The 23,299-nt window shown below is 45.2% G+C and overlaps 1 protein-coding gene across 1 annotated transcript in view; it reads right to left on the bottom strand.

Annotated features, from left to right (window-relative positions):
- lyst (lysosomal trafficking regulator) overlaps positions 1-23,299 on the bottom strand; it is a 122,351-nt gene that overhangs the window by 35,719 nt on the left and 63,333 nt on the right. Inside the window, exons 13-28 of the mRNA XM_080782618.1 lie at positions 21,998-22,157; positions 21,145-21,387; positions 20,459-20,621; positions 18,736-18,909; positions 17,646-17,806; positions 14,711-14,901; positions 13,786-14,031; positions 12,913-13,086; positions 7,720-7,869; positions 7,328-7,465; positions 6,460-6,658; positions 4,006-4,137; positions 2,997-3,523; positions 2,181-2,377; positions 1,350-1,530; positions 65-234 (exon numbers count right to left, since the gene is read on the bottom strand). Of these exons, the coding sequence (XP_080638744.1) occupies positions 65-234; positions 1,350-1,530; positions 2,181-2,377; positions 2,997-3,523; positions 4,006-4,137; positions 6,460-6,658; positions 7,328-7,465; positions 7,720-7,869; positions 12,913-13,086; positions 13,786-14,031; positions 14,711-14,901; positions 17,646-17,806; positions 18,736-18,909; positions 20,459-20,621; positions 21,145-21,387; positions 21,998-22,157 (3,206 nt within the window). The remainder of the gene's footprint in view (positions 1-64; positions 235-1,349; positions 1,531-2,180; positions 2,378-2,996; positions 3,524-4,005; positions 4,138-6,459; positions 6,659-7,327; positions 7,466-7,719; positions 7,870-12,912; positions 13,087-13,785; positions 14,032-14,710; positions 14,902-17,645; positions 17,807-18,735; positions 18,910-20,458; positions 20,622-21,144; positions 21,388-21,997; positions 22,158-23,299) is intronic.

Below are 23,299 nucleotides of genomic sequence, written 5' to 3'. Positions count from 1 at the left end.
CTTAGACACCCCCCCTCCCCCTCCATCGATGTCATACAGCAGACCCCCCCCCCCCATGACTCACTCATCCTCGAGGCCCACCGGCCGTCCAAACAGCATCTCCAGAAAGCACTCCAGCAGCCCCTGGCTGCCCTGGTGGAGGTACAGCTGGTTGGCCAGCAGGGAGAAGCCATGGTTCTTCAGGAACTTCTCCTTCTGCTCCTTGAAGGCTCTGCTGAAGTAGGCGTCCAGCAGCTGAGAGAGAGAGAGAGAGAGAGAGAGAGAGAGAGAGAGAGAGAGTTGTATTAACCCATTTAGACCTGAGGACGATTCTACAAATGTCTTCTAAATCCTGACAGTTTTGTGAAAAACCTCATGTTTCTATGTCAGTCGTTCTCAAACATTTTCATGTCAAGGACCCCCAGAAATATATGTAATTGGCCGCCGACCCTCATCTGAAAATATGTTGTTCCAGGAACGCCCCCAGAACCAAAGATTTGAGTTAAAAAAGTTCGCTCTGAAAGAATATATATAAAGATTAATAGATTAATCTTCTGTAGTGTGTAGTTTGTTTTAGCCCACTGTAGAATAATGGCTGATAAAATTAGGTTAATGATAATGTCCATTTTAGAGCCTTGTAATCGTCATATGAAAGCCTTATACTGTACTGTTACCGTCATAATAGTTCCCATAATCACAGTAAAGAATGCCTTTTTTGAGGGCGCTTTAGTGACACCGTTGTTTTTTATATTGCCCTGATATTGAACTCTTCCAGTTTTTTTGCTCGCTGACCAAAAACACATTGTCCTACGTATCTCTCACTCAACCACAGAAACCCCCAGTACACTCTCACTTCCTCAATGCTCCCTCATTGGGGACTTTCTGTCTCCATTTTGGCCCCTGTCTGGGGTCACATTTGATCCCATATGAACCCTTGGCTTCGATTGTGAAAGTGAAAACAAATTTGAAAATGTTGTGCGTGCGTGCGTTAGGGCATTCACTTCTAGTAATTTTTACTAGTTGACTAGTTGCCTAGTTGTTTAACTACCTATTATGTAATAATATATATATTTGTATACATTTAAAAACTGTGTACATTGGTGACTATAACTATAATCTACCTGATCTTGAGGCATACAAAATAAAAAAAAACAACCCCCCCTTTCCTTATCAACTAGTACCAACAAAGTCGACTAGTGGATTTACTAGTCGACTAGTTGAATAGTCGACTAGTTGCTTAATGCCCTAGCGTGCGTGCGTGTGTGTGGAGGGGTGGTGGTGCTGGTCTACTAAATAAAGTCCAACCCAAAACATCTACAAAAAGCAAAACCCAAGCCGATAATATGCTGACCCTTCAGACGGTATTATACCTTCATGACACCTTGCTGGATGAGAGGCGAGGAGTGGTTGACCAGGACGATGAGCGCCTCGGGCTGGATGAGCTTGTCCATCACCTCCTCCAGCATCAGGTCGGGCAGCAGCAGCAGAACGCCTCTCAGGAGGTCGTACAGGCCGCAGCAGATCAGAACCAGGCAGTCCTCTGTGCTGGACCTGATGCCACACAACGGTGCAATACAGAACAAGGTTTGAACCATTCCTTTGACTTTTAGGTTTTTCAATAGTTACGTTTTAATTTGTTTTTTTAAGGGGAGTTTTAGTTGGGTTTTTTTTTTTTTAGGGGGCGCCAGCCCTTCCAATCCATGGCTATTCCCATTCTACGTACTGTGAATACACATTTCAATCAATCAATCAATCAATCATGGCTTTTGAAGATTGCGTTATGGCAGTCTAAAGTCAGGGGTTCTCAACGTTTTTGGCTGGGGACCCTCGAAATGCCACCAATACAAATTGGCTGCTACAATAACCTTAATAATAGTCAAAATCCATCATAAATAAATACTGAAACCAGATATAACCATTAAGGAAAGTTTATGCATGCACTATGTGTGTACTACAGTATGTAAACTAAAAAAATCCATTTTCCAGCCATTCAGTTGCAAAAAACAACAAAAAACCAAACAAAAAAATCCAATTGAAAATAATTTGGGGACACCAAAAAATCGTTTACCAGCCAAGTCTATGGACTTTAATGTTTGTTTGGGGCACTAAATGACAACTATATATATATATATATACATATAAATACATCTTGAAACTAATTTTGTCAATCAGAGAAGCAAAGCAGTGTCAGTGTACTGTACCGGTCGTTGGAGTCGCTCTTGCTGTGGGCCCGGTCGTACCCGGGCGAGTAGGTGTAGCTCTCCCAGTCCTCGGGCAGCGTGGAGCCTCGGTCGGCCGTGGACGGCCAGCGGCCGACGGCCAGGGAGCCGTTGGGGGCCGGGAACGCCAGGCCCAAACTGGCCAGGTTGCTCTGGCTCCTCTGGAAGGACTGGATGCCCTTCACGGACACGGACACAGACAAGACAGTCAAAATGGGTGCTATGGAAGGACTGGATGCCCTTCACGGACACAGACACAGACAGACAGTCAGAATGGGTGGAAGGACTGGATGCCCTTCACGGACACAGACAGACAGTCAGAATGGGTGCTATGGCAACGGGTATCGCATACTACAGATAATGAACCGATATTGGTTCATTATGGCGATCCGATACGATTCAATGATTTGAAATCGATACAGTAACTATTTAAAATACATTGACATTATTTTAAACTAAGTAATTAATCCCCTCTTTGTATTTGCTAAATACCGTGCACAAAAATGTAGTATTGATACAATTGATTATTTGCATAGAAAAACGATTCGATACCGATTATTTGCATTGCAAAACGATACGGTAACGATACATAATCAATGTTGCCGTTTTCATTTCGATATACTTCGATTCATGAAATTATTCGGGCAGCCATAACAGCTAACCTGTTGAGCTTGTAGGTCTGCTATTTTAGAAAAATCGAATAAACGACTGACATAGAAACATAGGCTTTTTCAGAAAACTGTCAGGATGTGGAAGATAACATTTTTCAGAATCTGATCTCAGGTCAGAATGTGTTACCTTCAGGCTGTCGGGGCGGCGTGGCGCCGCCACCTCGGCGTCGCTGGCCCAGTCGAAGCGGTCCTCGGACTCCGCCACCCCCAGGCTGCCCTCCGCCAGGCTGTCCAGCTCCGTGGCGTTGGCCTCGTCTCGGTCCTCCTCCACGCTGATGGAGGGGGCGCTCAGGGCCACCGGCGGCGGTGGTGGTGACGACGCCACGCCACCACCGGCGCCGCTGTCTTTGGAGTCACAGATGGTTTTGGCCGACTCGCAGCTGCTGAGGAGCTGCTCGCCGTCCCCGCCCCCGCCGCCCCTCTTGAGCGTCTCCGTGCTGCCCAGGGCCTCCTGCTGTGTGGCGAGGGAGGCCCCGCCGTCTCCTCCTCCTCCTCCTCCTTCACCGCCGCCCGTCTCGCCGGAGCTGCCGTGTCGGTGACGAGGTGCCAGCGTCGGGGAGGAGTACGGAGACGGTGCCAGGCTAGGAGGTCGTAGGAGGTTCTGACCCTCGGTGGCGCCCCCGTGTTCAGGGGAAGGGCCTGGGTGGAGGTGGCCTGGTGGAGGAAATCATTCAACCTTTTAGAAAGAACTATAGCCAGTGGTTTGGTTACGTTGGAAATGAGTCATGCAATGGTATATAACTAGACAGTGGTTTGGTTACGTTGGAAATGAGTCATGCAACGGTATATAACTAGACACTGGTTTGTTACGTTGGAAATGAGTCATGCAACGGTATATAACTAGACAGTGGTTTGGTTACGTTGGAAATGAGTCATGCAACGGTATATAACTAGACAGTGGTTTGGTTACGTTGGAAATGAGTCATGCAACGGTATAGCTTTATTTTTATATTACTACATTGGTACAGTAAAATCATGGGTTCTCAACCTGGGGGTCGCGACCCCTCGGGTTGTCGCCAAATTATTTTGGGGGGCGCCCCCAGATTATATTTAAAAAAAAAAAACTTTCCTTAAAGGGTCTCTTCGCCCCTTATTTTAATTATATTTGGGAGACAGGATTCATGAGAGTACGGTACCTTCAGAGGGACCCTCCATGAAGACAGTGGGGGAGAGAGACATCACAGAGCTGCAGCCAGACTTTCCTCCTACGCTGTTGGAGTGTCTCAGGTACATGATGGACTGAACCTTCTCCTGGTACAGCTTACCATCTGACACAGAGAAACCAGTTAAAACATTCTACCTGGTACAGGTTACCATCTGACACACAGAGAAACCAGTTAAAACCTTCTACCTGGTACAGATTACCATCTGACACACAGAGAAACCAGTTAAAACCTTCACCTGGTACAGCTTACCATCTGACACACAGAGAAACCAGTTAAAACATTCTACCTGGTACAGATTACCATCTGACACACAGAGAAATCAGTTAAAACATTCTACTTGGTACGGGTTACCATCTGACACACAGAGAAACCAGTTAAAACCTTCTCCTGGTACAGATTACCATCTGACACACAGAGAAACCAGTTAAAACATTCTACCTGGTACAGATTACCATCTGACACACAGAGAAACCAGTTAAAACCTTCACCTGGTACGGGTTACCATCTGACACACAGAGAAACCAGTTAAAACATTCTACCTGGTACAGCTTACCATCTGACACACAGAGAAACCAGTTAAAACATTCTACCTGGTACAGCTTACCATCTGACACACAGAGAAACCAGTTAAAACCTTCTACTTGGTACAGCTTACCATCTGACACACAGAGAAACCAGTTAAAACCTTCTACCTGGTACAGCTTACCATCTGACACACAGAGAAACCAGTTAAAACATTCTACCTGGTACGGGTTACCATCTGACACACAGAGAAACCAGTTAAAACCTTCTACTTGGTACAGCTTACCATCTGACACACAGAGAAACCAGTTAAAACCTTCTACCTGGTACAGCTTACCATCTGACACACAGAGAAACCAGTTAAAACCTTCTACCTGGTACAGCTTACCATCTGACACACAGAGAAACCAGTTAAAACATTCTACCTGGTACGGGTTACCATCTGACACACAGAGAAACCAGTTAAAACCTTCTCCTGGTACAGCTTACCATCTGACACACAGAGAAACCAGTTAAAACATTCTACCTGGTACGGGTTACCATCTGACACACAGAGAAACCAGTTAAAACCTTCTACTTGGTACAGATTACCATCTGACACACAGAGAAACCAGTTAAAACCTTCACCTGGTACGGGTTACCATCTGACACACAGAGAAACCAGTTAAAACCTTCTCCTGGTACAGATTACTATCTGACACACAGAGAAACCAGTTGTCCCAATGTCAAATGACTTGGGAATAGTGCTGCCACTCTCCATAATTACTGCTTCGATTAATGGATAAGCAGGTCTCTCTCTCTCTCTCTCTCTCCTCAGAGAATTACTGTGAATCATTACAGGAATAGGGCATACTGTAGCAGTGGGTGTGGTTTTCTGGACTCACTGAAAAATCGGCCATTCATTTTTCCCCATGGAGATTTACAAAAATATTGATATCAATTATTTTAAGCCTATAGAATCAAGCCATCCAGGATCCTGGTGAATCATGACCATAACAACAACAGGCGCTACCCAGGCTGTGGAGCGATGCGATCAATATATTCTCCGTCTTTATGATCAATCTTCGTCTGGGTGTTACCAATTGAAAGGACGGTGTTATGGTCATTGATTATAGGCTTAAAATCAACGCGTTGTGAGCTTGTAGATTTTCAGCATGCAACCAAGTTTAAAATGACTTATACTGGATCTATTCTCTTGTCCACTGGTCCCTTCCTATTTAGTCTTAAGTCACCATACAGCTTAGCTTAGTTTTCATCTAGTTTCCATTTAGTTTTCGTCAGTGGAAAAAGGTAGTCGATGAACATTTTCCGTCTTAGTTTTAGTTGAAGAAATCAACACCACTCTACTAGGGCATTCACTTCTAGTCATTTTTACTAGTTGCCTAGTTTACTAGTAAACTAGTAAAAAAACCTTTTTTTTAAATAAATATTTGTACATTTAAAAACTGTGTACATTGGTGACTATAATGACTATGAATAATCTCTAATCTTGAGGCCTACAAAATTGGGGAGAAAAAAAAATATCCTTTTTTCTTATAACAATTTACAATTTAGGCATTTAACAGACGCTCTTAATCCAGAGCGACTTACATTAAGCAAGAACAAAAAGCATGGGGAATACATCACATAAAAACATTTATCATGAAACATGCGTAAGCTAAGAAAGTAACAGTGGAATATCTATAATGAAACTATACATATAAGCTATACATCTATACTACTATGATATACATTATGTACTTATGTTCTTATCAACTAGTCAACTAGTACCAGCAAGGTCGACTAGTGGATTTACTAGTCGACTAGTAAACTAGTCAACTAGTTAACTAGTCGACTAGTTGCTTAATGCCCTACGAGGCTAACCCACCTACAGTATATGGAGGGATAAGTACAGTAACCCACCTATATGGAGGGAGAAGTAGAAGCTGGTGGGGGTGTGGCAGACGTAGGTGTTAGTGGGCGGGTGGACGGCCAGCAGGAAGTTGTAGACCAATCGCAGCAGCTCCAAGTCCGGCGGAGAACCCAGCACTTCCTGGATGATTTTGACGAACGACAGACAGACCTCCTGCGGGATGGAGGTCAGATGCATGTCCTTGTGCTCCTGACAAGACAAGAAGATGCACAACCAAAGACTCAGTCAAAAGTTTTCAAGGTTGTTTTTTATTGTTACTTTATTGTCATTTTGTTCCTGCAATAAATGGAAAGGTGTGCTCTTCGGAGCAAGCCCCGCACATTTGGTACTTTCATTGTATGACCTAGAGTACAGTTCAAGAGCGCCACCATGAGGCCGATTTGAAAAGTGTAGGTTTGCATTTCTTCCTCAGGCCTAGTGGGAATGTGCAAGTTTCACAGCAATCGGAAAGCTGTGTTCAGCATTCGAGGCCTTTAGTTCAAAACAGGCCACTCCTGTAAACGTTGGAAGCGAATGTTAGTCAGTTTGGAATAATAGGAGAGAGATTCGTCTCGATAAATAGACAGGAGAAGGGCGCACACCAATATATTTAATGAGGTGCTAAAGGCCTATGGTGACCTGTAAGGTCTTCTTCAGGGAATGAATGGCGGAGGCAACAATGAAATAATAACGAATAGCAACAACAACAACAGTACGAAAAATAGCAAAGTGGGTACGTTAGTCATAGCACTTTGATGTGCTTGAAGGTGCTGTGTACATCCTACTTCTGAATATGATCGTGTGCACTGCACAGTATATGCTTATAATGCATTTACAGTTTTACACCAATACATTTTGAACACTGAACATCTTTCTGACCTGTAACACCTGGCAGGTGAGCAGGAAGCGATGCACCACCTGGGCCTTGAGGAACTGGCGGATGTTGAACACCTGCTGAGGGTGATGCACCCTGATGAGGATCTCCAGGGCAGCCAGCAGGGTCTCCCACACTCCACACTGAGGGGAACACAACAGAGGAAACATCTATGAGAAGGGAGGGTCTAACACACTCCACACTGAGGGGAACACAACAGAGATTGGAGTCTGATGGGTGTAATGCAGTCTGAACAAGGCCTAATGGATGTGATTCAAACCGGTTGTGCATGCAAACAATGTAACTCCGATCTGGATTAGGGCTACACATCAGAATCGGGCTGGATTTGGGCTGCCAGTGTAGTGTGAACCGGGCCTAAAGGCATTTATGTTTTTACCTCAGCCTTGGCCCATATCTTCCAGTCCAGCAGGACCTCGGAGAGGAGCCTGATGTCTAGAACCACGGCGGTGGAGTCGGCATCCAGACGGAACTGTCCGTCTTCCCCCAGAGTGAGGATAGGCCCGCTGCAACACCCGTCCAGCAGGGTCTAGGGAGGGAGGGAGATCACAACAAGGACAGTGTTATTACTTGCACAAGCAGAGCTCAGACAGTGGCCTTGTGGTTAGAGTGTACGCCCTGAGACTGGAGGTCGGGGGTTCGATCCCCGGCCGAGTCATACCAGAGACTCTAAAAATGCGACCCAGTGCCCTCCCTGCTTGGCACTCAGCATCAAGGGTTGGATCGGGGGTAAGTCGATGCATAACATGTGATGATGTATGATGATTCTCACTTCACACGGGGGGTGATTTTTATTGATTACTTGTCAAATAAATGTCATCAGTGTTTATATTGCGCATACTGTAGCCGTTTTCTCTTGGGGCTTGAACGCGTCTTACAGCTCCTTGAAGCTATATCTAGTATTATTTTTTTATTTTATACATTCTACTAGCTGACAGTGCTTGTCAAATGTCATCAAAAGCACTAAAACATGCTGCTAGTCATTATTATCTCTGTGCTTTATGGAGTACTACAGTGTATTCAGAGTGCTCTGTCAGAACCGATGCCTGTTCATTCCCCCTGAGAGAGATCCTGTCTCTATTGATCAGGCTCTGCCATTCGTTAAGCTGACCGGCGGCTCCACTGCGGTTGGACATAAAACCTGGCAGCCCTTCAGGACTGACGTATGTACGTAGCAGAGCAGCCCTCGGATCTTACAGACGGTTGCATTAAACGCATTCTGACCCGAGATCAGATTCTAAAAATGTCTGTTTGAAAATGACAGTTTTCTGAAAAAGCTATGTTTCTATGTCAGTCGTTCTTCGATTAAAAACAAAATAGCAGACCTACAAGCTCGTAGCGCGCCACTCGGTGGCGCGCTATGAGCTTGTAGATCTGCTATTTTTCAATAGCTAAAGTATAACATAATGCTTAGTTAAAACACCAAAAGGGGTTCCCGCCTCGTCTGTGGTTCTCAAACGATTTCATGTCAAGGAATTCCCAAATATTATATGCAATTGGCCGCCGACTCCCCCCCCCCCCCCCCCATCTGAAAATATGTTGTTCCAGGGACCTTCCAGAAGCAAAGAAAAGAATATATATTCAAAAGGTTTGCGCCACATTTTCACAATTTCTCAAACATAGCAGATCTAAAAGCTCGTAGTGCGGCACTCGGTGCCGCACTATGAGCTTGTAGATCTGCTATTTTTCAATAGTTAAAGTATACATAATGCTTAAAACAAAGGGGTTCCCGACATGAATGGGTTAACATCCAATTGCATTAACATTCGGCGCAGTGCTTTCAGTATTGTCGTAAACAACACAAATACGTTTTGATGAGATAAACACAAAATGTGATGACAGTGTGACTTTTCGTATCCAGTGTCAAATCAGCTTGAAAACGTATTTAGTTTGCAGTGAAAACAATTAAAATATGCAAATAGACACACTCTTTAGAAGTGCAAGTGTAGCTTAACCCATTCTGACCTGGCACCCATTTTGGTGTTAGCATCATGTTATGCTTTACCTATTGAAAAATAGCAGATCTACAAGCTCATAGCGCGCCACCGAGTGGCGCGCTACGAGCTTGTAGGTCTGCTATTTTTGAAAAATCGAAGAACGACTGACATTTTTAGAATCTGATCTCAGGTCAGAATGGGTTCATCAGACCAGTGTGTGTCCAGTGGAAACCTCGTATGAATCTGATCTCAGGTCAGAATGGGTTAATTGCCATGTTCTCAGTATGAATGTGTGTGGGAGTGTAAGCTGTCTGAACCCTACTATGCCTATTCTGGGCATGTAACAATAGGTGAACATTTGCAGGAAAATAGCAGATCTACAAGCTCACACCACAGCATGAGAGATGTAGATGTTGTGAGCTGTAGATCAGCCTATTTTTGCCAAAGAGATGTGGGTACGTCAGTCAACAAAGAACAGTATATATCATGGGTTGAAGTGGTTAAGTATGAAATTATGAATGTGTGAGAGTATAATTGCGCAAGTATACATACATTACAGTACATGGTAAATGGTGCATTTAAATAGCGCCTTTATCCAAGGCGCTTTACATAGATTCACCCATTCACACACACATTCATACACCGATGGCAGCGGAAACCAGGCAAGGCACCAACCAGCACATCAGGAGCAATTAGGGGGTTCAGTGTCTTGCTCAAGGACACTTCGACACTAGCCTCTGTAACCCAGAGGGGTTCGAACTGTCAACCGGCCACTCTACTCTACCCCTGAGCCACCGCCGCCCCTAACATGCGTTCTGCCGTGCTCAGTGGCTGTGGCCTCACTAGTCACTACTACTGGGTCTGAAAACCCAACACACCAGAACGAAACCAAACCAGAGGTGCCGTGTGTCCGTCTTACATCCAATCAGACAGATTACATTTCAGCAAAACAACCATGAAACAGCTCGATTGCAACCACAGCACTCAGGGTCAAACTAGAAAAAAGTGCCCTTCGGGGCACAGGTCTCCACCAGGGCAGGTCAGGCTGTGGCCTCCTGGTGGCGCTATAATAGGCCAATGTGAAAATAAGGGTGCCATTTGTACTTATGCCTTTGATGGCAATTGGATGATTTGAGGCATTTTTTCCCCCAAAAATGTGTTTTGCAAAAATCCACCTGTTGGTGGCGCTATAACAGACCAATGTGAAAAGGGTGGGATATATTCCTCAGCCTAGTAGGAAAGTGCGTGAAAGATTTCTAAACTCCACTGCAAAAAACAACAAGCTTGCTATTACCACTAGCGGTTTCCATCAGAGAATTCTATACACTTTCAAAGACTCATTTCACATTCAGAAACTCTTTACTTCACTTATTTTCATCGTTCTGGATTTCCCCCATGGCACATTTCACAGTTCAAGCACAGTACACACTGCGCCTGTTAGTCGGTGCCAGCACCGCTTCAGAGAGTCAAACTTCAGAATCCATCAATCGCACTGTAACCGATAAACATAGCGGCTGAAAGTACACTTTTATATTGTGTAAGACAAGCACTGCGCTGCACTGCGTGCCAGATCGTTTGGCTCATGTGGTCGTAATTAGGAACGTCTCACAGAATCACTTGGCGCTGCAGACCTCTTTCTAACAGTATACACCACATCTTTAATGACTGAGTCACAGCATTGTCAGTGAGCCGATCTACTGAGTATAAATGCCCAAGAGCTAAGAGCCATAGCTTGTCTGTCTTATACAGTTTAAGCTTAGTGACTTAAGGCCTATTCTTTTATTTGTTTTTGAGCGGTGGCACACCGTCTCCAATGCACAGCTATGTGTCTGTCGGTCCGTATGTCCGTTTGAATACGGAGCTGCAAATGTCTGTCTGAGTAGGACCTTTGACCCCTGTCTGAGTAGGACCTATTGACCCTGCAGCTGTGCTTGGCTCCAAGGCACCACACACACACACACACACACACACACACACACACACACTAACAGTATTATAACACAGTCACTATGACAATAAAAGTATAGCTCCACCGCTCAGTTCGCATGGGTGTTATTTTTGTAAAAAAAATTAAAATAAAGAATAATCAGCCTACAATTTTGTAACCCATTTTTCAACATGCTATTCCAACCAGTTCCTTTCCCTGACCAGGGGGAGGCAGTATAGAGACCAGGATTATTGCACTGGGGATGTGCCGATGAGACATTTTGGCTGATATCGATACCAGCAGGGCTCGAAATTAACTTTTTTACTTGGTAGCACTGGTGCTCCCAATTTCAAAATTAAGGAGCACCAGAAAAAAATTAGGAGCACCCACCAAAATCTAAGGAGCACTAATATGTAATCGATTTTTTACATTCATAAAAACAATAATATAACGTGTGGTTTACAAATAACATAAAATGACTAAAGTATAAAAATACATGCCAGAATTTAAAATGTAGTGTCCAGACTTTCTGTCCCTCATCCATCCATCTCTTCAAAGAGGCCGAGGCATCAAACATCTCCAGTTGAGGACCCTCGATCTAGTCTACACTGATTCCAGCCAGTCACATCACCCGTTTTCTTTTTCTTTGTTTTGTGTTTTTCACCTTCATAGCCTATTTAGATCATATAATTAGAATTTCTAATATAAAATAATTTCTATGTAAAACATGGTATTTATAGCTATGCCTACTCACTATGCCTACCACTTCAGTGCTGGAAAATTACTCTAATGTTATACTTAAGTAAAAGTAGCAATACTGCTGCTATGTAGAAACCAGGTAGAAACACTTACAAGTCTGCTATTCTCTCTCCCTCCCTCTCTCTCATTCCCTACCTCTCTCTCATTCCCTCTCTCTCTCTCTTGCAAGCGCGCGAGCGCACGCACACGCACACGCGCACACACACACACACACACGCCGGTCCGCCTCCTCCTCTTTTACATTCACAATCACAGAGTCCGTAGCGTACCGCTCCGGTCTTTTCTGAATCGCTGCCTTGAAATAATGTACTTTCTGACACATAGTGAAGTTGCGAGCCGAGGCGCTCTGGAATGTGAGCGATGCAGCGCTCAACGTTGTCCCGTACCGTTGTGTCAAAGAGTAGTTAACTACACACGTTGGTTTGTTAGCATCAAGTGCTAGTGCAGCTAGCAGACAGGAGTCTGCAGTGGAGTTGGATAGAGCGGCTGCGGCTCAGAGCGCCCGTTTTTCGAGAATTGATCGTTGTAGCCAGGCCCAGGCGCACCACAGTAATTATTTGTAGTGGCACTGGTGCTCCCAAATATATTTTTAGGTCGCAAAGGTTAAAATTCAGGCGCATTTGCGACCAAAATGGTCGCTATTTCGAGCCCTGCACCAGATATAATTAATTCAGTTTAGAGCGTCACCACTGGCATACAAATAAATAACCATACTGTGTACAATAACCCAAGTGCAAAAGTGCTGGTGCAATGTAATATTGCAAAGTTGGATGGTAACCTAACGGTTACCATCCAGCCACTCTACCCCTGAGCCACCGCCGCCCCCACCGCTGTGTGTGTGTGTGTGTACATACAGTGCGTGTACTGTGTGTGTGTGTACAGTGCACAGTACACACACATGGAAACAGCGTGCGGAGAAAACAAAGTGCTCACACCGTCTGTGACTCACTTTCAGCATGTGGTATCCTACGATGCACTTGGCCTTGATGAGGACCTGGTGGATCATGGAGTATCCGTGGTACCGGTCCATCTCGTGGATGCGGTGCTGGTTGATCCTGGACAGGGACAGCAGCACCTGCAGGGCCAGGGCCTGGGTCGTCTCACAGTCACTGAGCTCCACCGCCTGGAGGGAACGCACCAGAACACACTGTCCATTAGACAACTACAGTAGGAACACCGTCTGCCAGCTAATTAACCCCTTTTGGTGTTAGCATTATGCTATGCTTTAGCTATTGAAAAAATAGCAGATCTACAAGCTTGTATGTCTGCTATTTTTGAAAAGTCGAAGAACGACAAACATAGCTTTTTCAGAAAAATTTCAGGATGTAGACATTTTTAGAATCTGATCTCAGGTCAGAATGGGTTAAAGTTTTTATAACTTCACGTCATTAAGAACAATAGTGACCCACGGTGTTCCCGACAACTCAACATGTTTTCTGGCAAAATAAATCGAGTTTGTTTTAATAAATGTTTGTTCAAAACAGCACTGCCTGGACATGAAACCCCCCCCCCCAAAAAAACGACAGGGTGCAGATTTGACCAGTGTGAAGTGAGTGAGTGATGCAACTCCGTGTGGGGGTCCCCGGGAATTCCAGGTTCCAGCGAGCTGCCCCACGTCCGAAACGGTATAGAGAAATGACAGAGTTACCGTGTGGGGGTCCCTCTACTGTACTGTACTGTCACTGTACTGTACTGTACTGACACAATCATCATATATACAGTTTACAAGTGCGTGTGCGTTTGTGTGTGTTAGGTCCCAAACCCACACACAGCTCCGTAAGGGAGTGGTTGCACCACTCAAAAGAAGGGGGGGATATCTTGCCTGTGCAAAGAGGTAGACAAAGGTTCCGGTGCCTCCGATCTTGTGCAGAACACTCTGCAAGCCCTGGGTCTCGGTGGGGAGCAGGGTCCTGAGAGAGTGGGGGTCCATGGCGCCACACTGGACCTCCTTGGAACTGAACGGACGCTGGGTGACCACCGTCTTAGCCTGGCCCTTCATCCTGATGACGGGCTCGTAGATGGTGTAGAGTCTGGGACTGCTCGGAGCGTAGACCACCGCCAAACACTCCTGTCCAAGAACAAGGAGGGTTTTTTTTTTAATACATTTTTATCCCACAATTTTGCAACCCATTCTTTCACCCAATTATCTAATGTAATCCTGGGCGCTACACTTCCTCTGCCAACCTGGGGGGGTCAGCGGACTGACCTCATGCTTCCTTCTATGCATGAGGAGTCCAAGCTGCTTCTTTTCACCTGACAGGGAGGGGGGAGTTTCCCCGGCCGGACGTAGCGCGTGGAAGGAACACGTTATTCCGACCAGTTCCTTTCCCCTCCATCAGGCGGGAGGTAGTTTAGAGACCAGGATCACTGCATGTTTTTTGTGAGGGTACCTACCCTAGGGGACACGGGTTAAGTAGTGATAACATGACAATACTGTCTCGATTATTTTCTTCAATAACAAATTTCTAATTTTGACATGGAATGGATGTTATGTTTTCAGTGTGCACTACAGTGAAGGTTTTCTTGAAGACTGAAATAACTAACAACTAAAAATAGGCCATCTAACAAGCTCACAATGCGATAGCCTATTTTTGGTGCCAGGACACACTTCTATAGAAGGCAATGCTGACTTCTATGCAATCACAAATGACTGAAATCAGTCGTGGCGACTGAGAACTTCAATCCATTCTATGATGATAAATAATCCTCCCTCTCCCCCTCCTCCTCCCCCTCCTCCGCCTCCTTACAACGAGTGCTGTCGTATCCACGTCTTTGTTCTTCATCAGAAGCTCCCGTACGTGTTCACACTTCAGTCCTTCCTGGGTGACGTATTTGGAGAAGGTGGCGCTGGGCGTCCCGTACTTGCAGGGCATGATGGAGGTGAGGTCAGGGCCGCTGGCGTAGAGGTAGAAGGCCTCCTCGGAGCCGATTCGAGAACCTGGATAACACACATACGAACACACACAGGGAAGGGAAAAGTGTCATGTGAGCATTCTCTTTTTCCACCCACCCCAGAGAAAGTAGGCGATAGGGAGGGAGTGCTGCAGTCTCTTTCTAGGCCAAAGCAGAACTCACCGCTGCAGACTGACTGCCAAAGGAATTTCTGGTTTGGATAAAGAAAATAATCTCTGAAGTAAACAAAGGCTTATGGCATTAACACGTTTTGTTCCTCGAGATAATCATCTTACGACACGGGCAATTAATACTGATGCTAAAAAACACCTTCTAAAGCCTAACAAAAAGTTTTCTGAAAAACCTTAATTTTTTTATTCAAGAAGTTTTCTGAAGAACTTTTATTTTTGATTTAAGAAGTCTATGGGGGCTGTGTGCATAAATCCTGGTGCCTGGGGTGACGGGGGGCATTGCTAAGCAACCAGACCAATGTTAACACTCCGAGCGGCAAAAACGGAGGTCTCCGTCCTATCAAATAATCCTGCTCTGCGCCCAGGACGGAGATTAATCAAAAGTTCCGTCACGTCCCGTCGCTTTTCGCGTTAGAAGTAATCATACTTCCCGTTGTTGTCGATCCCCTCGGGGGGGGGGGGGTAACATCTAGCTACTTGGCGCGGAGCAACATTGAAATAGGCTCTGAAGCTGCAAATCGCTGGGCGCCCTGATGTAATATGGTTCCACATACCCGTTCGGGGTGTTAAAAGCCGACTTTCGTCTCTCAACCGCTTCATAATATGGTGTAAACGGGCAGTACGAATATGTTTCGTACTTAGCAGATAACGTCCCATAGCTGGGGGGTACGAACATACTATTCGTTCTTAAATTAAAAAAGGTCCTTAAACACTTCACTGTCAGCTGGGGACCCCCACAGAAGCACCGCTGTATGATGTCATCGGCTAGGTGTTGATATGATCCTCTGGTACAATTAGCAGTCCTTGTATTTTTTTATTTTCCCAGGAGTTATGTGTTCCAACCTCAACAGAGGTTTTATTTCCCAGGAGTTATATGTGTTCCAACCTCAACAGAGGTTCACAGGTCGAGAATGCATGGCCGCATCGGCGAGGTCATGCATTCAACGCATTGCACGGCCAATTAGAGGCAACAAGGGAAGTGTTCTGTACGACTGCCTCGGGGGAATGCCCAGAATCTCCAGCATGCTGCGTGCCACATCATTGGCAACGGCCTTGCAAAGAGAGAGACGCACTGTAAGAAGACTGGCTTACAAAACATTACAAACGTCACCATGTACGTGAGAGGCTATAGCGTTTGACCACTTTCAATCTGGCGCCTCTATTTTGTATAGTCATTAGTAATAAGGCTAAACGTCTTCAAAAGCTCTGCAAGCCACGAACAAGCTCACCGTGTATCACATTACGATGCATTGCAGATGATCGGCCATTTTGACACCATCATACAAAATTACAAATTATTATAAAATAGGGTTTTAAGTGGCCAACATGTCAGGGGCATCACCTCTGAATTAAGACTGACGGGCATGTTGAAATGGACCATTTAAAATAAATCAGAGGCATCCATTTGCCGGTAGAGCGCACCATCGAGGCCCCATTCCAACATAACTTGGGGGATTTAAGCCAGATGGCGAGCATGCACTTAAAAGGTAAAAAAAAAAGGGGGATAGATCATGAAGGTGATGGCCTGGCCTGAGGGGGATTAAGAGTGGGAGGGCTTATGATAAGCATGCTTCCAGCTACAATAACACCAGAGGACTCCTACCACTAAGTACTGTAGACCTAAGTACCATTTTGAGGTATAATTGAACTTTACTGGAGTATTAACCCATTCTGACCTGAGATCAGATTCATACGAGGTTTCCACTGGGACACACACTGGTCTGATTAACCCATTCTGACCCGAGATCAGATTCTAAAAAATGTCAGTCGTTCTTCGATTTCTCAAAAATAGCAGATCTACAAGCTCGTAGCGCGCCACTCGGTGGCGCGCTACGAGCTTGTAGGTCTGCTATTTTTCAATAGCTAAAGCATAACATGATGCTTACACCAACATGGGTTCCCGTTCAGAATGGGTTAAAAAACGTCTAGTCCACTACATTTCAGAGGCAAATATTGTAGTTTTTCTCCACTACATTTATTTGAAAACTTTAGCTACTAGTTACTTTGATTATTTTTTTTACAAAACATACATTTAAAACTTCAGCCGTATATACTGTACATTTCGGCCTATACAAACTCACAATGCGGCTTGTAGAGCTGCTATTTTCAAACGATTGGTACACATTTGAAAACATTTCCGGGACTTTTTAACTTCTAACGGAGTAGTTCTACTGTACATTGCCGTATTGATCATTTAACTTAACCCATTTTGGTGTTTTAAACATTATGTTATAATTTAGCTATTGAAAAATAGCTAAATTACCGAGTGGCGCGCTACGAGCTTGTAGGTCTGCTATTTTTGAAAAATGAAAATGTGCCTCAAATTTGGAATATATTTTTTCAGAACGAATGTTTTTAACTCAAATCTTTGCTTCTGGAGGGTCCCTGGAACAACATATTTTCATATTTGCGGGTCTCGGAGGCCAATTACAGATCATTTTTGGGGTCCTTGACATGAAATATTGAGTGATATAGCCCTCGAAACATAGGTATTTTAGAAAACTGTCAGGATTTAGAAGATTTTTTTTTAAATTTCGACATCAGGCCTACAGTAAATGGGTTAAGATGAGTACTTTTTCCCACCACCACTGACTCGTACCGTTGAAGAGGAGAACGGTGCCCATGTTCCAGAGGGCTCCCTGCTTCAGCAGCTCTTCAGACGAGGCCATGCAGTGTCCCAGCATGCAGAGCGTCTTGTTGCTGTCCGACGACAGACTGGACTTCCTGGGCAGCGTGTAGTCCAGAGACACCTCGCAGCGCCTGTTGTCCACACGCACGCGCACACAGAGCACGCACACACAGAGCACGCACACACAGACACAGAGCACGCACGCGCACGCACACACAGACACAGAGCACGCACGCACACACACACACACACACACAAACACACACACACACACAGAGCACACACGCACGTTATATTGGCTGGGTTTCCAAAAAGGAAATATGCATAGTGAGTATCAAGGATGGAGCTCGTTAATTTTGATCGATAACGATCACCTTAATCGAGCCGGGTTCTTATCGAGCCGGGTTCTTATCGAGCCCACTATCGAGCATTTATTTTATTATGTTGTGGAAAGACAGGAGACAATAAATTCAGAACAGAACCAGTATCTTTCACTACCAGGGCCTTCAAATACAGTACATTTCTAACAGGCAATTGACCTTTTTTTACCAATAAAATAATATTAAAGAAACTGTTAAAACTTAAAAGTGTTATTTTGCTTACCCTGACAGCGCTGTTTGGCAGGTACAGTATCAATACACTTTTAGACAGACATGTTTGTGCCAGCATGGATGATTACATTTATTTCCCTAGCCTCTTGCCATGATTGTTTGAACATGACGTCATGGAACACTATGCTCGATAACAGGCTTGATAAGCCCAAAGCGTATTGATAACGGGTACTCAATTCTCCTCAACAACACCCCCTTTCACTGTGAACATAGATATTCCGTGCATAGATGTGTGGTCTGTGTGTGGCCTAGAGGGGGTGTGTTCAAGCTAAGCGCAACACAGCATGTCTTTGGGAAACCCAGCCATTGACTTTTATTTTTGTTTAAGAATGACTTCACAACACCATTATAATACTTTTGGACAAAATACATTGGCATTGGCTATAGGCTCTATGAATTATCAATACTATTATGAATCATTGTTATTATTATTATTATGAATCTCTTACTTGACTCCACACACCCAAAGCACCAGACACCCATGGATGTTCTTCTTCCCCTCGGGCTGCTGGGTGTAGGTAAAGCCCAGGTGCTGCCACGGGCCTGGCTTCAGAACGCCCTCACCGGACTGGGCCTGGGCCAACAGGCCCGCTTTGATCTCATCGTTCGGGTCTATACAAATCCTGAAAGAAAGAAAGAAAGGCCATGATTAGTTACATGCTGGAAGTTACTGCTTAAACAGTGAGACACATTAGAAAGCCAAAAGCGTCACACGGCACACTCTAATTGGCCCGGGAAGACAAACAAGTTAGAACGGAGATAGCACGAGATCCAACATTCACTTCCTTGTTTACGTTTTGCCCCATACAGGTCCATTTGGTGTAATTTCTGTGTACTATCAGCTGCTGCTTATAATAATAATAATAATAATACAACTTTATTTGTATAGCACCTTTCATGACATGAAATGCAGCTCAAAGTGCTTTACAGAAAAATGGAGGATAAAAGAAAAGCAAGGCAACAACATTAAAAACAAGCAGTAATGCAATACAGTGAGGACATGAATAACAAAAATAAAAGATCAATTAAAAGCAATGTTGTAGAAGTGGGTCTTGAGCTGAGCTTTAAAAATGTCTACAGAGGCTGCCTGACGAAGGTACAGTGGGAGCTTGTTCCATGCCGACGGCCCGTAGAAGCAAAAAGCTGCTTCCCCGTATTTTTTAGTTGCCTTTTTTTTGGCAAAGCGAGCAGGCCAGCAGGGGAAGACGGGGGCGGTTTGGGACATATTTAGGCAGGCAGTCATGTAGGTAGGAAGGTGCGAGACCATTGAGAGCTTTATAGACAAGTAAAATAATTTTAAAATCAATTTTAAAATGTGGTTTTAAGGCATGTTGCAGGTCCCACGTTACGACAGTGCTTTTCTGCACGGCGCACACTGGTTACTCATTGACTGCTGAGTCCATTTAAAAATGGCTTTAATCAAATAAAGCCTTACAGGGGCTGAACTGAACCCAATTTACATATTTGAATCATTGTGCCCTCAGGAGGACACGGTGAGATCTCTCAGTCCCAGATCGTTCTATCCCAACAATCGATGCTTTAAAAACTGTGTGTAGGGATTTATTTGTACAGCGCCTTGTTATAACTCTTATAACTTTTCTTTGGTTTATATATGCCAGTGGTTCCTCAAAGTGGGGTCCGGGGACCCCCAGGGGTCCTTGAGGGAGTTCCAGGGGGTCGCCAGGAAAATGATAGTTTGGAACCAAATGGACCCTTATGGGTCTGTAACTCAGTTACATTAACATTGATTTTACAATATATCTGTAACTCAAGAGTTACATTAACATCGATTTTACAATATATCTGTAACTCAAGAGTTACATTAACATTGATTTTACAATATATCTGTAACTCAAGAGTTACATTAACATCGATTTTACAATATAAACTGGGGTCTCAGAGATAGAAATGCCATTAAATGGGGGGTTCGTGACCGTAGCCTAAATGCATATAAAACTGGGGGTCCTCAAAAATAAAAGAATCTCTCATGGGGGGACCTTGGGTTACTTAGTCTCACTCTCAATGTGGGGGTCCTTGACATGAAAACGTTTGGGGGAACCACTGATATACGGTACTCTTCTTAAGGACATTTCCACCCACTGTGACTCAGTCTCACCTGAATGTGAGTGATCCTGTGGACTCACCTGAATGTGAGTGATCCTGTGGACTCACCTGAATGTGAGTGATCCTGTGGAGAAGTCGGCCCACACCTGCAGCATCAGAGCCTTGGAGCCCATGGAGAGAATGTGAATGAGGCTCTCGTCCACCGTCCTCTGCCCCGCCTGGGAGGTCCCGTGGTGGGGTTCAGCTGTCGTCGCGGCCTTACTCCCCTCCTCTGGAGAAGCAGCAACATGGATTAATTCATAGAGTTGCTGTCATGCAGAAACACTCTCATCGCCGATTCGCCTCGTTTTCAAATTGTTATATTTTCTCGTTTCCTCCATAAATAGAATAGAACATGCTAACAATGTGTTGCGTCGGGACACATTGTGACCTTGTAGATTCTATTTTCCATACATTTTCAAAGGTGGTTTTAAGTGGTCTGTGGGTTTAAAAAATATCCTACTATGAATGCGGCATGTCTCTGTGTGTGTGTGTGTGTGTGTGTCTACATGCGTGTGTGTGTCTGTGTGTGTGTGTGTGTACGGTTGTAATGCACGTAACTCGAGAGCCGTTAGCCCCACCGACTTAAAATTCGGCACACGTGGTCCACAGTACACCCCCACAGGGAGTGTTGTCCCGGTATCGAGTCGATCGGACCCCACAATTCTCCAGAACCACCATTAGTTTCCAGTCTATCCGACAGCGACAATACAAAAGAAGCATCTCACAAACAAGACGGCGTCTCTTACTCTTACCTTTGTCTTTCTCCGAGTCCTTCTCCTCGGCCTCGTCCGCCCTCCTCAGCCACACGGAGGCGCTGAAGCCGCTGGCCATGTGGGGCCAGCAGTTCTGCCCCACCAGGGGCAGGTGGAGCGGGGCCACGTGCCAGGGAGAGGTGCGCAGGTGGCTGGGCCGAGGAGACTCCCCGCCGCCGCCCCCGCCGCCGCCACCCTCTCTGCGGCCGGGGGACAGTTTGCCCCTCCAGAGCAGGCCCACGCCTGGGGGGAAGAAATAAAAAGTTACTTGCTTGTTTTAATTATCCCACTTAGCCCTGAGGACGATTCTACAAAATGTCTTCTAAATCCTGACAGTTTTCAGAAAAAAATCTATGTTTCTACGTCAGTGGTTCTCAAACAGTTCCATGTCAAGGACGCCCCGGGAATAATTATATGTAATTGGCCGACGACCCCCATTTGAAAATATGTTGTTCCATTCCAGGGAACATCAAAAACCGAAGAACAACTGACATAGAAATGGGTTAATTTCGACGTCGGGCCTAAATGGGTTAAGTACAGTAGCCTAAATGGGTTAACCCATTCTGACCGGGAACCCGTTTTGGTGTCAGCATCATGTTATGCTTTAGCTATTGAAAAATAGCAGACCTACAAGCTCATAGCGCGCCACCGAGTGGCGCGCTACGAGCTTGTAGGTCTGCTATTTTTGAAAAATCGAAGAACGACTGACATTTTTTAGAATCTGATCTCAGGTCAGAATGGGTTAATCAGACCAGTGTGTGTCCAGTGGAAACCTCGTATGAATCTGATCTCAGGTCAGAATGGGTTAAGTACAGTAGCCTATACTAAAGTCACGTTAGTTTCCACCACTGACCTTTGGCCCCCGCCGCGGCGCCGCTCTGTCTGGACCCCGGTGACGCCCCTCCCCCGCCCGGCGCGGAGGTCCCGAGGATTATGGGAAAGGACAGGTAGTGGAGAGGCTCCATCTCCACGTTGGCCTCCACGATCTGCAGGATGCCCTTCAGGAGGATCTCCTGGAAGAGAAGAGGGAAACCGTCATGTATACATGTTTTTTTAAATGATTTATTAACAGTTTGACGGCCGCTAATTGTTTAATCCAGTGTTCCACCGCTATACCCGACATTTGTTTAATGCGTTTAATTCGCCGTTTTAAAATAATTTAAAAAGAAACAGCGGATTTATCCGGGACCTGATGACGAGGCCGTCGCGTTATGATGAGACGAAACCGGAAATCAAGTCATCATCTGGGCTGCTGCTAGGGCTTCTGGGAAATTGAGCCCAATGCAAGTGAACGAACGGGGGGTTTGTTTGGACTACAACTTGCTCTGCACTGTGGTTTCGTTCTGCATTGTCATGGCCGCTGTCTCGTCTCATCATAACAAACCATCAAACCATTTTTCGCTGGATTTTCGTGGTTTGAAAGCTGCAAATACTTCAGCGTTATGCTCCAAAGGTAATAAAACAATCTCGGCAGCGTAGAATATTTGATTAAAATGCGGGTGAAGCGTTTTTATGGAGTCAAACTGTTAACGCTACTTTTGCCGGGCCCGGGCGGTTATAGCTCAACCGTCTGGGCACCTACAGTACAGTAAGCTGCAAAACCAGCCAGTCGGTGTGCCGTAGGTTCGACTCCCGAGCCCCGGCGGCCTTTCTTTCTCTTATGGTGTCAGTCGACTTTGTGGGTCCTACTTTCAGTCAAAGGAAATAAAGAACTACATTATCTGGTATACAATGCCTGCGTGTGCGTTTGTTGGTTTGTGTTTGTGTGATTGTGGGTGTGTGACTGCGCGTGTGCGTGCGTGCTCCCTGAGGCCCGCAGTCCCACTCCCACATAAGTGTTGAAATGTATTCGACCGTCCATCCAAGGCTCTGCATCAAACCTCGAGTGACCCAGAGAGACGCCATAGCATAGAGATCAACAGGTAGTAAATAATGATAAAGACCTTGGCAAGACCACTTCTACACGCTTGCTTTTAATTGATCCTTTAATTTTTTTTGTTATTCATGTCCTCACTGTATTGCATTACTGCTATTACTGCTACCCCATAAGAGAAGATGTTTACTGCTCTAGCAGTGATTCTCAACCCGTTTAATTTCAAGGACCCCCAGTTTGACATGCATTAGTCTACGGACGGACCCCCCATTTAATGGCATT

This window comes from Protomyctophum bolini, assembly GCF_963924005.1.
Source record: "Protomyctophum bolini genome assembly, chromosome: 14".
Lineage (NCBI taxonomy): Eukaryota > Metazoa > Chordata > Actinopteri > Myctophiformes > Myctophidae > Protomyctophum > Protomyctophum bolini.
Note: the sequence above shows the minus strand (reverse complement) of the source record. Positions and strands in the feature narration are given on the sequence as shown.